Here is a 16700-nt window from a genome sequence, read left to right on the forward strand (position 1 = left end):
ATCCCTTCCAATGACCCAGAAGACCGGACGCTCAGGAATCGGGAGCCAGCTACACAGAAGAAACGAAATGATGCCAATGATACACTATAGATGCAATCGCGATTCACACAGGGTCTTCGGATACTAGCCGCTACTCCCCGAACATAAGAAAATTTATCGTCTGAAAGTTTCGAAACCAACGGGCTTCGACGTGAAGGAGCTAACCATCGCTGTGAATCAGGGCTACGGTAAAGATGAGCGTTAGTTTTTGAACCGGGCAGCGGTCTACTGGGGTGGAGCAGCTTACCTGCCTATCTCCGTTTCAGTGATGGAAAGGCCGATCTCAGTTGATCATAGAAGTCGTGGGTATGTTATGGCAACCATTCATTTACTTGCTTTGTAACATGGACTCCACATGTAAATTGCTTTCAACTAGTGTGGCTCAAAGATATAGTCCTTTCAAACACTCAAAACCCCAAGAAGGCATGGATAGCGAACAGCCGTGGTGAAAAAAACTTGGAAATGGAACTATAACTGTCATGTGCGACCACCGGGATGCAGTGGGGTTCGGACCCCAAAACTCTCTCGAATCCAACCCTGAGCAAATGGACCGATTACCAACCGAGCTTGTACGCCAAATTGTGAATGAGGTTCAACAAGCAGGTGACTAAAAGCGATCCAATGCCTTGACCTCGTTAGCTTGTGTGGATAAGCATTAAAGGGACATCGTTGAGCCGTGCACATGGGCTAAAGTCGTCCTACTTTTCCATGAGTCCGATAAATTCCATCTATGCTTTCTGGACATCAATCGCCGGAAATCGTTGAGGGTTTTGCGCTTAAAGCTGAACGGTTACTTCGATGTACATTCCATGAAGAATATGACAGCGATGACAGCAGTGTTGAAGAGAAGGGCTCAATTGGAGGAGTAGACGGATGTTCTGACACTGATAAGAGATTAGCCTGAGCAATGAGGCGTTAGGCTGGGTTGATTTACGTCCAGAAACGGACAACCTCGGGATTATAATCCATGAAGCAAAGTCAGATCATGATCGACTATTTGTGGAGATGGGAAAAATTTGGAAAGAGCTATACAATTGGGGAGAAGCTATGGAACTGAACACTCAGAGTGTTCATATCGAAGGGGAACCCTTATATGACCTTTCAGGACGCATAATAAGGTGGGATGATGAGGCTTACACGCACATTGCGAGCCACTGCTGGCTAAGGAGCTGCTCAAAGTTGTCTCTCCCACAAGTAGTTTCGTTCAAGTCACTCATGTTACAGCATCTGAGGATATTGACATCTAGCCAGCCATCGTGGGCTGCGTCATTGCAACACAGACGTTGCCCAATTTTGAAATTGTAAGGATCTTCAGCTCGGATTGGCGGAAAAGGTGGAACTTATTGCGGTCAGAATTGAGAGATGGTGGGTCCTATCATTCGTGGAAGCCCTCGCCTTCGCGGCACGAATATTCTATCCAGTCCTCGCGCAGCATATCCAGGAGCTATCGACGAAGTCACTCCAAATCCTAGAGTTATGTCTTCCCTTCAAGTCCTCAGTGAACCACGATTCTCGTCTGCCAAGTCTCCAGAAGAACGGAGCTGATACCATTCACTGCACATCTTGCTTAACAACCTCGTTAAGCTATCCATAATCGTCAACCAGCTGACCCCGACGCTTTCTTGGGATCCCAGCATCAATATATCAGGCAAACTCTATCCCAATCTGAAAACATTTCATGTAGACACAGGCTTTGAGGCAGCGTTCGGCCAGTACATCATGCGTCGGCCTGACCATGTCCTCTTCTCTCGCCCCGCCCACATGGAGGATGAAGATCTGAATATCCTGTATCCAGACGCTGAACTTGGTGTTGCTGACCCAGAAGTGCAGCTCGACTACAAATTAGGGGACTACCCCACGGCAATAAGCCACGTGCGCCCTAAATCCGTCTACTTTGACGAGCTTGATATAAGCGTAGCGCAAGCAGCCACTCATATGCCCAAGCTTGAAAGCATGACCATCGAATTTGTCTCCCAATCTACCGACCGTAGGGATTGGACGGGGTACCACGGATGGGGATTCGCGTTCCGGGCAGAACCCGACGCGCGATACCCGGCGACACATACCCGTGCCTAGTGTGGCTATCCTAGCCTTGACATGCATATTCTCGAAGAGCTACGCCGGGAGTCGACGTTTCGGTGTGAATTGGATCAGGGGGGGTAGGAAGAATCTGATGAGGCGAAGCGTCTCTGGGAGGAGAGATTCCCAGGGGTCTCAGCAGATGTGGTTTGCCTCGATTTCGATGAGAATTGGCAAGACTGCTGGCAAGGGGTGCGGTCTGATGTTGAGATCCGCCCAGAAGAAATGGAGCTGCATAAACAGAGCATCTTAGATGACTAGCATGAGTAGAATAGCCGTGCCGCACTGGTTTAATCTCTTCAATTGAGGTGTGTCAGAACTAGCTTTTGTTCTGTAAGAATTGCGTCTCTTCCTACTTCTCGTTCGGGACTAGCGCCCAATATTGCCTCCTTCAAGAATTGAATCATGCCTTTGCAAGTTCTGCCACAATACCCTGAAAACCAACAATAATTCTGACCAAAACCTAGGACAACAGCCAAACAAGGTCGATAAAAGACTGGGCTACGAGAGTATCTTCAAAGACAAGAACTGAATTAAACAGAATGCTTCGGACCGAGGTCCGGGCATCATTTTCAATGGCAACATGTAATTCCGTATGACGACAGCCCTCGCTTATGCAGATACCCATGGCCCCTAACTATTACCCGCAAACATACGGTGACCTTGCCTCTTTGCTTACGCCGTCAATCCTGCAGTTTCATAGCTGCCGAAGAACCAGGGAGTACTCAGCCGGCGGCACTGATGAAAATAGGCAGTGTTATGCACTCGAATTCTTTGGGTTGCCCACCCATGGATCAATACAGAGTGGAGTGCCTAGTGGCGAACAATATTGTTTTGCGTGATTTTGTCTGCCTAATCATCAAGGTGAACCGCAACCCTCAAGATTATGGAAGGCTAGAATGGCCAAAGTGAAATCTCGACCGACGTCATTAGTGGAAATATGAACACCTAGCCATTAGCCTTTCCCGACGGTTCGGTCCCATACAAGAAGAAAACGTTACATTCATGTGATCTAAATTGCAGAAACATGGACATCAGTATGAGCAGTCACCACACTAGGCGAGCGGGAACGAATATCTTGCACTTGAACGCCTTGGCGCTGCTATTCATAAAGCGCTCCGCCGCTCCGATTCGCAGTTGCATCTGACTGTATCTTATGCCTCTTGCTACCGGTCAGCTATTTCAAGAAATGTTAAACTCTGCACCATGAGGATCGAGTTGTATTGACGAATTGATCGTTTTCAGACTGTTACAGTTACGTTGAATGAGATGCATTCTCGTACGTGTCTGTGAATGTTGTGCACGAGAGGCCACAAATGCGGAACAGATCGCCCTGGTTGTGACTTGGGGGATCAATAAACTGGAATAGGGCAATGCTAGCCGATGTTTCTTTAGGAAGGTACCTGCGCCCCGTGAGCTCAAGAGCTTTGGGTTTTCGCCACGATCCGCGAAGCATAGAGGAAGGGCGTAAGTTCTGAGGTCATATGTGCTCCTGAATGATCATTCCTTCTTGAAAATGACATGAATCCTCATTCAATGTAAAGAATTGTGCTCCGGTTGAAAACGCTTCGGACTTCTCATTTCATCGCACTTGAACAATTTATAACCCCAATTCAAGTAGCCCATCCGCCGCTTGTGGTTGATTTTCAAGATGTCTATTCCTGCTATCGACTTCTCTGCATTCCGCAACGGTACAGAGCAGGAGCGTAGGGTGCTCGCCAATCGTATCACCGAGGAATTCAAGAAACATGGTGCCACACGACTGATAGCCCATGGAATTACTGGAGAGAGTACGTCGTTATCTGTTACCACTAGTTGACATGATGCGTTTATCGCTGACATGTTGTGACCCTCAGGCATTAAGAAGACCTACGAACAGGTAATAAAGTCTTTTACAACTTTGACATTGTGAACTGATGATTCGAAAAAGGCTAACAGTTGAGGACAGAGTGACAAGTTCTTCAAGCTTCCCGAGGCGGAAAAGGTCATCATTGCCAACATCCGGGACGCTAATCCACAGCGAGGATACAGCTATGTTGGCTCTGAGGCGACTTCCAAGGTTAACAAACGGGACCAGAAGGGCGAGTTTCAAATCTGTGAAGATGATGATGTAGATCAAGAACTCATAGATGCCAAGGTTAGCAAGCTTTCACCTTCACTTCCAATCTTTGATAGAACGCACTAAGCTCAGTACATAAGTCAATTGGAACCGCTGACCACACGTTCAAAAACAGGAGCACTTTGACTACACCCGCGAAGGTGACGAGTATTCGACGCCATGGCCATCAGAGGCAAGCATTCCCGGTTTTCGCGACTGGATGGAAGGTGCTTTCCTTCCAGACTGCATGAAGCTGGCCCGTGATGTCTTGACAGCTATTGAGATCGGTCTAAATGTACCTGCAGGCACGTTCACATCGTGCATGGAGTCGCATGTCGACGAACTGCGCATTCAGCACTATCCCCCACTGGCGGTAGAGGAGCTCAAAGCGGGTAAAATTAAGCGCTGCCATCCGCACACCGACTTTGGATTCATCACACTGCTCTTCCAGGACGCCACAGGCGGACTCGAGGTCGAAGATCGAGCCAACGGCGGTTGGCTGCCCGTTATACCTACCGGTGACCCTACCGAGGTCGGCGTGTACATCGGAGATACGCTCGTGCACAAGACCAACGGCCACCTCAAAGCAGCCGTCCATCATGTCGTAGCACCTGTGTCCCTCAAAGACAGGGAGGACGGCGTGATGCCCGAGCGCTTCACCATCGCCCTCTTCGCCAAAGCTGACCGCCATGCCGACGTCGGGCCCATGCCCCAGTTCATCACCTCCGAGACGCCGCAGCGTTTCCCTAACCTGACAGCTCTGGAACTGCATAATAAGCGGGTTGGCCAGCTATACGATGCTAGGCCTAAAGTCAACATGGCCTCGGCGTGATGGAAACTGTAAAACCCGAGAGAGATTAGCCAGGGGCGTTCTATCGCTAAAACGCTCGTCAACGTAATTGCAAGACCTGGTCGATTATCAGACCCATTACGCAACTACTTGATAAATTGTCTTCAAGCCAAGCTGCATGCATCTCGAGTGCATTTTTGTCCCCAATGTGATACTTGATCGTCCACTCTTGGTCCCATGCCGCCCAAATATTTGTAAGTGAACCAAAACCTTGACCTAAGAGGTGTTTACTTCCAAGCTCCCTCGAGACCAGAGATGAAGCCTAGAATTTTTTGATAATGTTAGCGTCCATCTTTAGACGAGCCAGTAGAACAAGAGCGGTTGACACAGCCGCTGTCCCGCCCGCGTAGAAGATTGCTGGTCGGTACGGAACAATGGAGCTTCCCCGGTCAGCGTGCGTTGCCGTGATCAAGAAACCTGCAATCGGATTGCCCAAAAGGTCACCCACGGTCCATCCTGTAACTGCCATGCCGATTCCAGCGGGTGCGGCGCCCGGGCCAAGGAGCCTCCCGATGGCTGTGGGCATTGTAACGAAAAAGGCTCCGTTGGCGATTCCGTTCAGAGCAGCGAAGACAATGAGCACCGCGAAAGTGGAGGCCACAGACCAGATAGCCAACATCGTGATGGCGTTGAGGGCCATGGTCGCAAGCAACATGTTGGTCGCGCCGAGCTTGTCACAAGCAATGCCGGAGCTGAGACGTCCCACGGCCATGCAGGCATTATAGCAGGCCATTACTGCGGCAGCAGTGGAGGGTGACAAGCCGATCGAGGTTGCAACAGTTGGTAGGAAGAAGGAAGGGATGTAGAGAGCGAAGATTCCAACGAATCCAGCGACGAATAGAAGGAAGAATGTCAAGTCCCGAAAGAGCGACGGGTTTATCGAGGGGGATGACCGCTCTTTTTCCTTGATCAGCAGCGCGGCTGGAACGCCGCTCGCCAGAGAAGCCAAAGCCATGACACGGAAGGTCCATGCGACCCCAACCTTGTCGATGAGTAGCTGCACAATGAGAGCCATGACGGTGGCGCCGATACCACCTCCGAGCTTGACAAGCCCGTTCGCTGTTCCAAGTCTTTTGTGGAACCACTGGACCGGTAAACTGTTTGAATTGGTGTACATAAGGCTTGCACCTATACCATAGAGAGTACCAGAGGCGAAGAGTCCGCCGATATTTCGAACAGTGAAGCTACCGACGAGCGTGCTCGCGCTGAACAATAAGATGCCGAGTAAGGTGCTCCACCGCGCCCCGATAACGCCAGCCAGCCAGACACAGGCCAGCCCAAGGGCCACGGTCAGTGACAAACCCACCGATCCTACAAAGGACAACGTGCTTGCGGGAACCTCGCGCATAGCGCTCTGCGCGAGCAGAGCCGCCTGGAGAATGCCCCATGAGCCCGTCCAAGCATTCACCCAAAATGTCTGGACAAAGCAGGCAAAGACCACGATCCAGCCGTAACCACCATCCTGAATGGAGGCGGATACTGGGCGTTGCTCTGGGGATTCGGACTGTCTGGTTGTTGTACCGCGCTCCGTGAGGTTGATGGAAGGAGATGCCATCTCTTCTGAATTCCCGGGAAATTATTGTTATTTTGGCCTTGTCAGGTGCCTGACATTGTTCAGTGCATTGAATGAGTCGATGGTTGTATTGGACTGACAAGAATACGATATTTGAATAGTAAAATATGAGAATTCTCAAAATCCTTCCTGCTAAGTATGGGTAGCCGCATGCAGTCAGCCATCACCTGGGCAATATTGGTTGCAAACCGCTTATACACTTCGGCGAATCACCGAAGCACACATTTACGGACCCGCAATGATTGGCGGGTGATCCTCCTCGTGACGCGTATGGTCCCGGCACAATAATCGCTCGTGCGGTAAGCATATAAAGAGAAGGTTGATGTAACTCAAGAAAGGCAATACAGCGATCGGACTTTAGGCTGGACGACAATCTACCCTAATCTGGCTCACGTTACGTCATCGTTCATAGGATTCAGCAGCTGGGTGCGCCCCCCGCGCTCCACTCCGCTCAGTTTCGTAACACGTTATTTGCTACCATAAGCCGCAAATCTGCAATAAGATTCGCACATTGAGGTCGAAATGACAAACAAAGAGGCACCTGAGCATGCATCAAGACTAGACTCAGTAAGCCCAGATTAGACTGTGGACTGCTCCCAGATACGAGTCTCCCCTTCTTGTAGACGGACATACGTTTGGCTCAAAGTCAGGAAAATCAGCATCGTCTTGCATCACTTCCTGGCTCATTGACCGGCTCCAATCATCGTTATGACGAGATTTGATGCTCTCGTAGCCTGTCAAATGCTATCATCTGGCGCCTGGTTCAGCATATGAGCATGAATTTTTTACTTGGACTGGATTACAGATTTACTTTACGAGGATCTAAGAGATACGATCCACAGAAATATATCACAAGATAATGATAGGAAACCTAATCAGCAAAAGCCACCGCTACAGTTTTTAGACAGAACTCATACCAAGTACTCCAGCTCGTCATCATCTAGGTGCTCAATACCTTCAGAAACACCTTCCCCAGTCGTGGAAGTGTCAGGACGACTTTGGAACATCTTCAGCACACCCTTGGCCATGCTCCATCTGTGGTGAAACATCCAGACGACCGTGTCGATTTCCTCAATTTGTTCATATGGCGTATCCATAATGCACGTGTTGGTGTAGACATAGTATCTGCCAACCCCGGGTGTCGGCAGCAGATCGTATGAGTCCTGGCATTTTTTCTTCTTTCTTCTTAGAATTATGCCCCGTAATTGCCCAGTCCCTGGGAATCCAGTCGAAAGAGACGCTGTTGTATTGTTCGGAGAGTCTAGCGCTGCAGCAGTCCCAGGGCTACGTTCCGGAATCTTTCAGTTCCCAGCCCTGCAGTTTCACTGCCTCGTAAGTAGACGACGATGCCAATTGCTGTACCCGCGAAGATCGCAAGCCTGGCGAAGAATTCCATGGCGGAGAGATAGAAATTGATTGAGTGGCAGGTAATGAGTAGTACGGTTGATGAAGAACGCGACTGTATCGACTACAATAGCAGCGAAGTGGCGATCGGGGTGGATTGAAGTTTTCAGCGACCGACCTGCTCCGATTTCATAGTTGTAGTCTTGAGTCTAAGACAATTCTCCAGTGCGGCGTATCCAATAATCTTCCCTGTTCAAAAGTCGCTTTTTGTGCGGCGTAACCAGTAAATGTTGGTGTTTGGCCACTTTTTGAATGCGGCGTGCGGGTAAGACTCAAGAGGTCAGTGCATAGGTAAATTACTGACTAGGAGGAAAAGAACAACACGAGTGTCCACATCGAGTAGAGAAAGACAGACAATTGTATAAACAGAGTAATGGGAGTGACAGTGGTGTAGTTGAACGTACGTCTTCAAAGTACTCGAGTCAATCTTCTACAGTTTCGGTGATCGGGTTGGAATTTGGAGATACTAAAATAGAGATCATGGACTGCGCCGCACCAAGAGAAAGGAAATAAACGAATTGCAAGCGGGGAGTTCTTCTTTATACCCATCTTACTCTTTTTGACGCTATTTACCCGCACGGTCCTCGTTGAACTTCTGTATATACACCTCAGGCCTCGATCCTACCCATCAAACCCCCTACCACCTTCCCGCCCCCCAAACCAACGATCCTAACCCCAGCGTACCCCCAAAATGAAATGCGATCCCCCACGCCATCGCATACAGATACTTCGGACTAAACACAGTCCAAATGAACAGATGCGTCCTCAGCACAGTACACGCCACCATCACGCTCGCCGTCGCAACACCCACCCACAGCGTCACCAACGCCACATGTCTCCCCCACGCCTCCCCATTCTCTCTCCTCTTTCTACCCTCCTCTTCACTCTTCGCCATCCTTTCCAAATGCTCCCGCTCCTTCTGCACCCAGTCGCGGCTGTCGACCTCGTCCATCGCGATGTTGCGCCGGGGGCGGCCTAGCGCGGAGAGCAGCAGCGAGGATGCGGCGGTAAAGTAGAGGGGCCCGGCCCAGTTTGAGAGGAAAAGGAGGGCACCAACGGCGAGGACGTTGTACCCCGAGACGCCGTTGTAGGCATTTGAGAGGTCGATTGAGGAGATGGCGTTGGAGTTGCCGAGGGCGAAGAAGGAGGTTTGGGTGAGCAGAAGGGTGGTGGTTGTTATTGCTGCTGGGGAGAGATCAAGGAGGGCTTAATCTCGTTAGAGTCAACTAGAGGGAAGTTAGACGGGGTAGCTTACATAGAAAGAAGAATTGGAAGCGGAAGAGGAGATAGAGCGGGATGTTCTGCGCTTTGGTCTGCGTGATGATGAAGAGGGAGAGTAGGTCGAAGAGGGCGATTGCGAGATCTAGGAAGGTGTGAGCATGATTCATAGGAGGATAGGGGGATTGCGCACCGCCGCTGCCTTCGCCGCGTCTGTCTCGTTTCCGCTTCCACTCCGATATCATAATCCACACTACGCTCAGCGCCGTGCCCGCGAACACCATCCTTGCCACGTCCACGAGACTCAGATCCTCGACCCACTGGATGAGACCTTGATTGATGCCATATGTGAGTTCCGGGGCATCCCTCGCAGTGAATGCGAGCTTGAAAATGAATGCGGTGGCGCCCAGCGGCAGCACAGCAACTACCCCCAAGAAGCGATTCGCATCCACGGCTTGCGGGTCTTCGCTGTTGCTGTTTTTATCAAACACTACGATGGAGCGCGCGATATGTCTGGAAACCCGTATCGTGATGTCCATGTACGTGGCGCCAACCAACGCCCATAGTATGAACGATGACCTCCCGTGGAAGATACCGCTGTGCACGATATCATCCGCGCCAGCATACTTTTGTCCAGTCTGGTTCCACCTCCGTATGATGCGGTGGGTAATGAGAAGCATAATAGCTGGATGAAAGATGAATTTCGACTGCCACTCCTTGCGCGACTCGGCGATGAAGAGGTAGAAGAACCAGCCGGAGACGGCCCAATACCAGAAGTTGTGCTCTTCCTCTACATACGACGAAGCGAACATGAGGACGCTGTAGAGGATGAGAGTCAGGGCGTAAGCGATACCAGAAGGTGTGAAAGGCCGGAGAGCTGGAAGGGTGAAAAAGGTCAGGACTACGGAGACAAATGCCAGAGCAGTGCCTGTTGTGAGACGTGGAACGTCGTAGTTTGAAGCTGTGCTTGACATCTTCTCTTGCGCAGCGTCCATGAACTGTACAGTGTCAGCAGGCATTCATGACACCGTCATGCTGCAACCGTACCCAGTAGAGCTGGTCTATCTTCAGATCCGCAGTTATATGTCTGCTAGATGCCGACAGGATGTCAACGACACCACGCCATTTGCATGCCAGCTCCTGTCCATCGCTCTGTCGAAGTTAGCATCCACCTTGCTGGTCGCTCTCCAGACCTACCAATGGTGGTTCGCATTCCTTGCCAAGAGCCCGCGAGTCGTCTCCATAGTTCAAGCTCGGATACGTAGCCTCCACGATCCTCTTCATTTGCCTAGCATTCCGAAGCAGTAGACGCAGTCGATCAATCCCTACATCGTCAGTCTCCAGTCAGACACTCCAATAAATCATACTCACTGTTGGGCCAAAAGGCCAGCAGCTCCTTGATGAAAACACCCAAGTTGTTCCTCGGGACTGGGAAGCCCAACAAGCCTGCGAGCGTCGGTGCGATGTCACTCTGCTCCACCATCCGGTAGTACTCGAACTCTCCGCCTCCCTCTTTCGGCTTCGTAGGGCTTACTCTATTTGTGTGCGGAGTAATGTCCCTGAGTCTAGGAGACATGAAAACCAAGGCTGGAGATGTTTCGCCAGCTGCGCTGCCACCGTGATTGCCGCCCTCGTTCATACCGTGATCTCCGCAAAGGACAAAAAGCGTTTTGGATAGATGATCCTCATTCTCAATGGCGGAGTAAATGTCCCTGACGATATCATCCATCTCCTTTTGCTTCGGAATCATATTAGGGCTGCAGAAAGTCAGTCTCTCCACATCACGAAGATCGCGTACAATCACCTTCTAGGACCAGCCTTATGGCCTATATGGTCGAGACCTAGGTAATGCATGATCATCGCGTTCCAGTCACTATTTAGTAGTTCTTCAGGCACATGCCTCGTCACATTATTGTCCACCTCGGTGAAATCCTGCAAAGCACAACGATCAATTCCTATTCTCGAACCTATTCGACTAGATCTACTGACCGAAACAAAGAAACTGCTTGTTCCATCCGCGCGCTCGAAGAAGCCGGGGAAGAGCTTCAACCACGTATCATCACCGTACATGACCAGTTTCCCGCCTTTCTTGGCCTTCAGCTGTGCGAGCCACGTATCTTGTGTGGAGAGCGTGGAGGTTGTGTCGGACTCGGCGAAGTTGAGGATGACGTCGAGGAACGAAGGGATGGAGCCGGTGGTGATGGCTTTCACCTTGGGCATGGTGATGGTTGGGGAGGCGGCGTGCGCTGTGAAGGGGAGGGCGGTGCCTTCACGGATCAGACTACAACATGTCAGCACCGTAATAGTAAGCATCTCAACCCAGGTTGAGGACATCGGGGCGCCACACCTCTGCACAAAAGTCATTCCACTCTCCTCCCCGAACACGAAATCACTCCGCAACGCGTCCACGACCATGAACACCAGCTTGTCGAATGGCGCCTCAGGTACACTTCCCTCCTTCCACCCCATCGCATCCTCCCATCCCAGCTTCTCATATTCGGCGAGTCCTGGCATGAAGGGTTTATAAGGGAAGAAGCCTGTCGCAAAGATCAAAATCGCAACAGGGATGAGAAGGTTCGCGGCAGCGAGGAGGAGCGTTCGGAGCGCCATTGCGGCGGTCACGGGGCGCAGACGCTTGACAGTCCTGGAGTATCAGTTCACTAAATCCAGCGGATCAGTCATTCAAGGCATTCTGAGGCAGCTTGAAGCTGAGATGGGAACACGGAGTCCTCAACTTGCCCACACGTCGCGTCCAGTGTCAGGGTCTAGCGCTAGGCCCAGGATCAGCCTAGTTCGTCGCGCTCAGACAGCCAATGACATCACTACATAGCACCTCATCCCGGCTTACATCTGCGCACCGCCTTTGCACGTTGATTGTCTCAATGTCCTGTTCGCCATTAGGACGCTATCGTACTATTCCACACCTGAGCCTAACACGAATCGCTTGCGCTCACCCTTGCCTACCCGCCTCTCTTGGATCTCGGTCTTTCACCGGTAGTCCCCACCAGGACTTGCAATCAGAGCTTGCTGTGTACCTGCAACATAGGACGAGCGTGCAACAGAAGAAGTACAGTCGGAGCATCAAAGTCCCAGGTCCACCCAGTAACCAAAAAACAATGGCATTCCTCCTTCCCGGTCTCCGCCGCGGCCTCGTGCTGTCGACTCCATTCATCCTCTCGGCACCACTTCTAGTACAAACCATGAGACGACCCGTCCTCTGCGACGGCCCTGACCCTCTGTCAAAAATTACGTCGGATCTTAAGAACAGGTACGCTGGCGAAGCACAAACGCCAGTAATCAAGACCTCAGGCGCGCCGAATCCCCGAGCACTCCGCCAAGTCAGCATGGGCAGCATCCTGGGCGTTCTCGCGGGCCTGGGTGTAAGTGTTTTTAGCAAGCCGCTAGCAATATTGATAGGGCTGGGTGTTATTTGTATCCAGGTACGTGTGAATTGTCATTTCTCATTTCGTTCTATATCATGCTATGTTGAAGGGTATATCGAAAGCGCGCTGGAAGCGCGCTGGAAGCGTGCTACATGCCACTTCGCCGCCGTATATGCAGGTCTATGTGTGTCTGGCGTGGGAAGAAGCTAACCCTCTGTGCAGCTCCTTGAAAGTCGCGGTATTCATCTCGTCCCGTACTCCTTCCTGCAGCGAAGACTCAAAGAGACGAATGTACGGTCGTTGATTCAGGATAACGCTGCTTTCAAGCTCTCCTTTGGCGCGACATTTGCGCTGGCCGCGTTCGCAGAATTTTGAGAAGGTCGGAGGAAATCGCTGTCGTCGGCCATGATCGTGGATCGCATCAATAGTTGAAGCGATGTCCCGGGTGCATCGTCTGCGGCGCGAGCTGCATTTGAAGCTGTTTGCAGCCCTGCCAGAATGTCTTGACCGCTTCCTTAAATGCAGTCGAGTTCTTTGCATTCCTGTATATATGTCAGCTCACTGTCAATACAATGCGCACCAAGCATACCTCATCAAACTTTCAATGAACTTTCTGATCATGTCTTGTACTGCTTGTTCACCCTGCATCCTCTGCAAAAGTGGCTGTTCTGAGAGAGCAGAGCTTATGTATGCTTTAGAGTGACGGTCGTTCTGAATGAGCTTCCGAAGTGGGATCACAATGTGTTCCAGGCTAGAAGCATCGACCTCTCCGCTTATGTTCGCGATCAAGGCGGAAGTGACCGCTTGGCCGAAGTGATCAACAATTTCTTGACACATCACTTGGTCTGGATTGCCGCTACTGGCGGTCTTCTCGATTATTTCCCGCCACAAGGAGGCTGCGGCTCTCTTCGGTAAGACTTCTGGCGACTTGAGGCATTCAACTGAAAAATCGAAAGTGCCCTTCAACACGTCCGGATGTTCATGCTTCAAAATGGAAGCGTTCTGCTTGATGAAGCTCTGAATGAGTTCAATGCACCCGACGGACACTTCTGGTTCGTTTCTTGGATGCTGCAACGCTTGCATGATCCCTAAATCGTAATGGAGAAGGCGTTGTGATTGCGGTTCGAAATCACTTGATCCTTTATGGCAAGAGACCCAGCAGCAAGCTGTTTCTAATACATACGTCAACCGCGGCGTCTGTAGCGTAGTTCTTGTAATGTAGTCGACAGCGGCCGCTGCAGGTAACACAAAAGGTCCTGGTCCTGCTTCTTTGAAGCCAGCACGCAGACTATTGCAAGCCGACTCAATGATTTCGTCGTTGGCGGGGAACACCTGAGTAAGGTAGGTGATGAAGTTGAGGATCTGAGTTTGTATGTCCTTTCCAAGGCCTTGTGTCCAGAACGTCGATCCAGTAGCGACTTCATCCAAGTCAACAACGCCATCATCTGGTGCCTGAAGCGCCTTTCCGATACAAGAGAGGCACTTCAAAGCGGTCAGGGCAAGCATAAGGCCTTGCTCGGCATCGTTACCGTCTTTGGTGAGGTTCAGAGCTTGCATCGCGTCGTGGGCGACGTACTGGAACAGTTGTTGAAGACCAGCCAATTGCTTCTCCTCAGATGATTCCGCTTGCACAATTGCCGCAATGCCCTCCAAAACTTTGCTCTTTGTGGACTCTTCCGCAGTCGCATAGGTAATAAATTGGTCATACATTTGGAAGAAAGAAGGAAGCTCGCCGGTCAGCGTCCTCCTGCATTCTGAACATAGCGAAGCGAAGGATTTTGCAGCACCTTGAGCGAGCGATGGCTGCGCCAAAGCGCCAAGCAAGAACGGCAGAACTTGCGGCAAGAAGTGCGGATTGCGCATAAAAAAGTGGTTGAAGGCTGCGACAAGGTCGACTGCCGTCCTCCTTGTCACAGCAGGAATGCCGGTGTTCTCGGTAATCGTACTGAAAAGCGGTCGTTCGAACAGTCGGCTGAGCTTGTCGTCAACAGCAGTCGCCGCATCGGCGACTGAGATCAAACAAAAGAGCCCTGCTTCAAGCTCGAGCCAACGCTTTGCCTCCAGGGCCTGTATCGAGAAGTCAATGAATTGCTCGGTCAACTCGTTCCGTAACAATTCAAAGGCCTCCATCGTAATATCTCGAACGTCCATCCGAAAGACCTTGAAAGTCTTCTTAGCGTCAGAATCCCAAGTTTTGGTAACCTCTGAAGGCGGATAGATAATCTTCTGCAGCAATTCAGAAATTGCCTGAAAGGCATGGCTCCTTGCAACGACAAACCACGGAGGATGCTCTCCCTCTGAGTAAAGGAAAGACTCTTCGGCAATTGCGGATATATATGTGCTCCAGAAGTCCAGCGCAACCAGGGCCACTTCATCCTCAACGCCCACGGGATCTGGATATTTAAGTAGTTCATGGAGAAAGGCTGATGGCTGATTAGCAACTATAGTGGACCTAGAGCTTCATCAGGCTTACATGAAACTTGCTGGTAATGTCCGTTATCGGGCTCTTGGTAGAGTTTCTTCGTCTCAACCAGCTCAGAACCGTATGCGACTATTATTCTTGCTAATGAAACGGTCTCCGCATCAAGATTCTTGAGAATCTCGAGGCCCCATTGGCTCGTGATTATGTCCCAGAGCATATGTAGATGTTTCTCTTCGAAGAATTTTGGATAGCCCTCGAGTACGGTGGCAATGTGTTCCATAGCATCATCCACATGATATTCCAGGCAAGAAAAGGATAGCTCCGTGATTGAGCGAAGGTGTCTCAGCTTCTCAGGCACAGCCTTGAACTCAGATTGCGCGTAGAAAATCCAGCCAAGGAAGCATTCGAAAGATGCGACACACAGCTTTTCTCCAGCTTGTAACAGCCGCTCATAGTTAGGATCATCCGGCGGTGTTGACAGATACTTGATGCCTCGCCCGAAAGCAACTTGCAGTAGAACTTCAAGGCTTTCAACATTTGCTATCAGACGTTCATGGGGTCGTTGGCTGAAGCAAGTTAGTCATGTAGTTCACAATTCGTTGCGCACAACTCACTCAGGGCGATTGGACAGCTTCTTTGCCTCGTCAGCCACGTTCATTGCGAAGTCCAGTAACGTCAAAAGATGGTTGTCGGCCAGCGGAGGAAGCACATCCCAGGTTGAAGGATGACTGTCGAGGGTATCATCTAGAACCGGCCGTTGCAAAGCGAATGAGAGTGTCAGACTTCGGATGCATTCTACCCATGAAGAGATAGGCTTGGTGAAATATTGGGCAAGCGTCGAGCATAGTTTTCGTGTCGCTGTGGTGGAGCTTGGATTCGTGACGAGATGATGCTTGTGAAATTAGCTATGGGCAACCCATGGCTGTTCTAAAACGTACGATGAGCTTAGAAAGCAACTGAGCCGATTCTTCTTCACTCAAGTCTGCACTATTTCAAGTCAACACGACATGAAAAAGCTTCTGAGGCTTCCGAACTTACGAGTCTGCATTGACTTTCACAGTAAGTGTTAGCGCGCCGAAGAACTGTACGTTTGGGTCGGCACTGTTCAGCAGGGCGTCGCCAATCTCCCAGCCCTGTGGGGACCTCTGCAACACACGTAGCGTAGCTTCGGTCTGGGGGATCTTGGTCGCATGGCCAGGATCATACAGGGTCTTGACGAGTGCTTCGATGTCTGGTAGAGCCAACGGAAGCGCTTGCGCTTGCGGCGCTGCCATGGTGGTGGGGTGTAGCGACACTGGTGTAGTTGCGCCGCAAGATATTGATGGGCCGTTGTGCTGACTGACTGTGCTGGTGTTAGTCCGTTCGTCTACAGGTACATTCCAGATGCATGAACGAGCCGACTTGGCTGAGATCAAGTCGATCTGTATAAACCCCCGACTGAGTTTGGCGTCCGTGTGAGGAAATATGACTCGCTAGGTGCGAAGGAACTAGTACGCGATCACGCACCTTTGAATGAATGCTGATTGCTACCTTTTTATTTTCATGGAGGATGCTGCAATATTAGCAAGCTTATAGAAGGTCGTGTTCCACGCTCTGGTAGCGCCACAGAAAAGATGTGACAGAGCTTTGCCTCA

The 16700-nt window shown here is 50.8% G+C and overlaps 5 protein-coding genes across 5 annotated transcripts; 2 read left to right on the forward strand and 3 right to left on the reverse strand.

The window, feature by feature from the left end:
* Window positions 1-3769: 3769 nt before the first annotated feature.
* On the forward strand, window positions 3770-5048 carry CC84DRAFT_1244040 (oxidoreductase; the record flags this gene model as incomplete). Its single annotated transcript, XM_018184135.1, has 4 exons — window positions 3770-3908; window positions 3975-3997; window positions 4067-4255; window positions 4353-5048. 4 exons carry the CDS (start codon window positions 3770-3772, stop codon window positions 5046-5048), a joined length of 1047 nt encoding a protein of 348 aa, XP_018035990.1.
* Window positions 5049-5328: 280 nt separating this feature from the next.
* On the reverse strand, window positions 5329-6621 carry CC84DRAFT_1244044 (putative monocarboxylate permease; the record flags this gene model as incomplete). Its single annotated transcript, XM_018184136.1, has 1 exon — window positions 5329-6621. The coding sequence occupies one exon, from the start codon at window positions 6619-6621 to the stop codon at window positions 5329-5331; it is 1293 nt and encodes a 430-aa protein (XP_018035991.1).
* A 2030-nt stretch (window positions 6622-8651) lies between these two features.
* CC84DRAFT_1196005 (alkaline phosphatase-like protein) lies at window positions 8652-11974 on the reverse strand (the record flags this gene model as incomplete). The annotated part of the gene is made up of 10 exons (XM_018181428.1): window positions 11609-11974; window positions 11251-11542; window positions 11066-11193; window positions 10633-11018; window positions 10459-10586; window positions 10309-10413; window positions 9455-10259; window positions 9299-9406; window positions 8816-9249; window positions 8652-8777 (listed from the first exon to the last, which is right to left on the reverse strand). The coding sequence occupies exons 1-10, from the start codon at window positions 11869-11871 to the stop codon at window positions 8652-8654; spliced, it is 2775 nt and encodes a 924-aa protein (XP_018035992.1). The 5' UTR covers window positions 11872-11974.
* A 143-nt stretch (window positions 11975-12117) lies between these two features.
* On the forward strand, window positions 12118-13188 carry CC84DRAFT_1164107 (uncharacterized protein). Its single transcript, XM_018178412.1, has 2 exons — window positions 12118-12701; window positions 12867-13188. The coding sequence occupies exons 1-2, from the start codon at window positions 12378-12380 to the stop codon at window positions 13017-13019; spliced, it is 477 nt and encodes a 158-aa protein (XP_018035993.1). The 5' UTR covers window positions 12118-12377; the 3' UTR covers window positions 13020-13188.
* CC84DRAFT_730254 (ARM repeat-containing protein) lies at window positions 12960-16620 on the reverse strand. The gene is made up of 7 exons (XM_018187203.1): window positions 16597-16620; window positions 16105-16408; window positions 16005-16053; window positions 15681-15958; window positions 15118-15632; window positions 13234-15067; window positions 12960-13186 (listed from the first exon to the last, which is right to left on the reverse strand). The coding sequence occupies exons 2-7, from the start codon at window positions 16338-16340 to the stop codon at window positions 13066-13068; spliced, it is 3033 nt and encodes a 1010-aa protein (XP_018035994.1). The 5' UTR covers window positions 16341-16408; window positions 16597-16620; the 3' UTR covers window positions 12960-13065.
* Between the last annotated feature and the right edge of the window lie 80 nt (window positions 16621-16700).

The sequence above is a fragment of the Paraphaeosphaeria sporulosa genome (genome assembly GCF_001642045.1).
Source record: "Paraphaeosphaeria sporulosa strain AP3s5-JAC2a unplaced genomic scaffold CC84scaffold_5, whole genome shotgun sequence".
NCBI lineage: Eukaryota > Fungi > Ascomycota > Dothideomycetes > Pleosporales > Didymosphaeriaceae > Paraphaeosphaeria > Paraphaeosphaeria sporulosa.

Excerpts from the sequence above, each read along its gene's own strand:
- CC84DRAFT_730254 (XM_018187203.1), bottom strand. The coding sequence starts at position 16,340 with ATGGCAGCGCCGCAAGCGCAAGCGCTTCCGTTGGCTCTACCAGACATC. Across the intron at positions 15,633-15,680 it reads AAGCTGTCCAATCGCCCTGA|CCAACGACCCCATGAACGTC; the intron begins GTGAGTTGTGCG and ends AACTTGCTTCAG. Across the intron at positions 15,068-15,117 it reads ACATTACCAGCAAGTTTCAT|CCTTTCTCCATGAACTACTT; the intron begins GTAAGCCTGATG and ends ATCAGCCATCAG.
- CC84DRAFT_1164107 (XM_018178412.1), top strand. The coding sequence starts at position 12,378 with ATGGCATTCCTCCTTCCCGGTCTCCGCCGCGGCCTCGTGCTGTCGACT. Across the intron at positions 12,702-12,866 it reads TGGGTGTTATTTGTATCCAG|CTCCTTGAAAGTCGCGGTAT; the intron begins GTACGTGTGAAT and ends CCCTCTGTGCAG.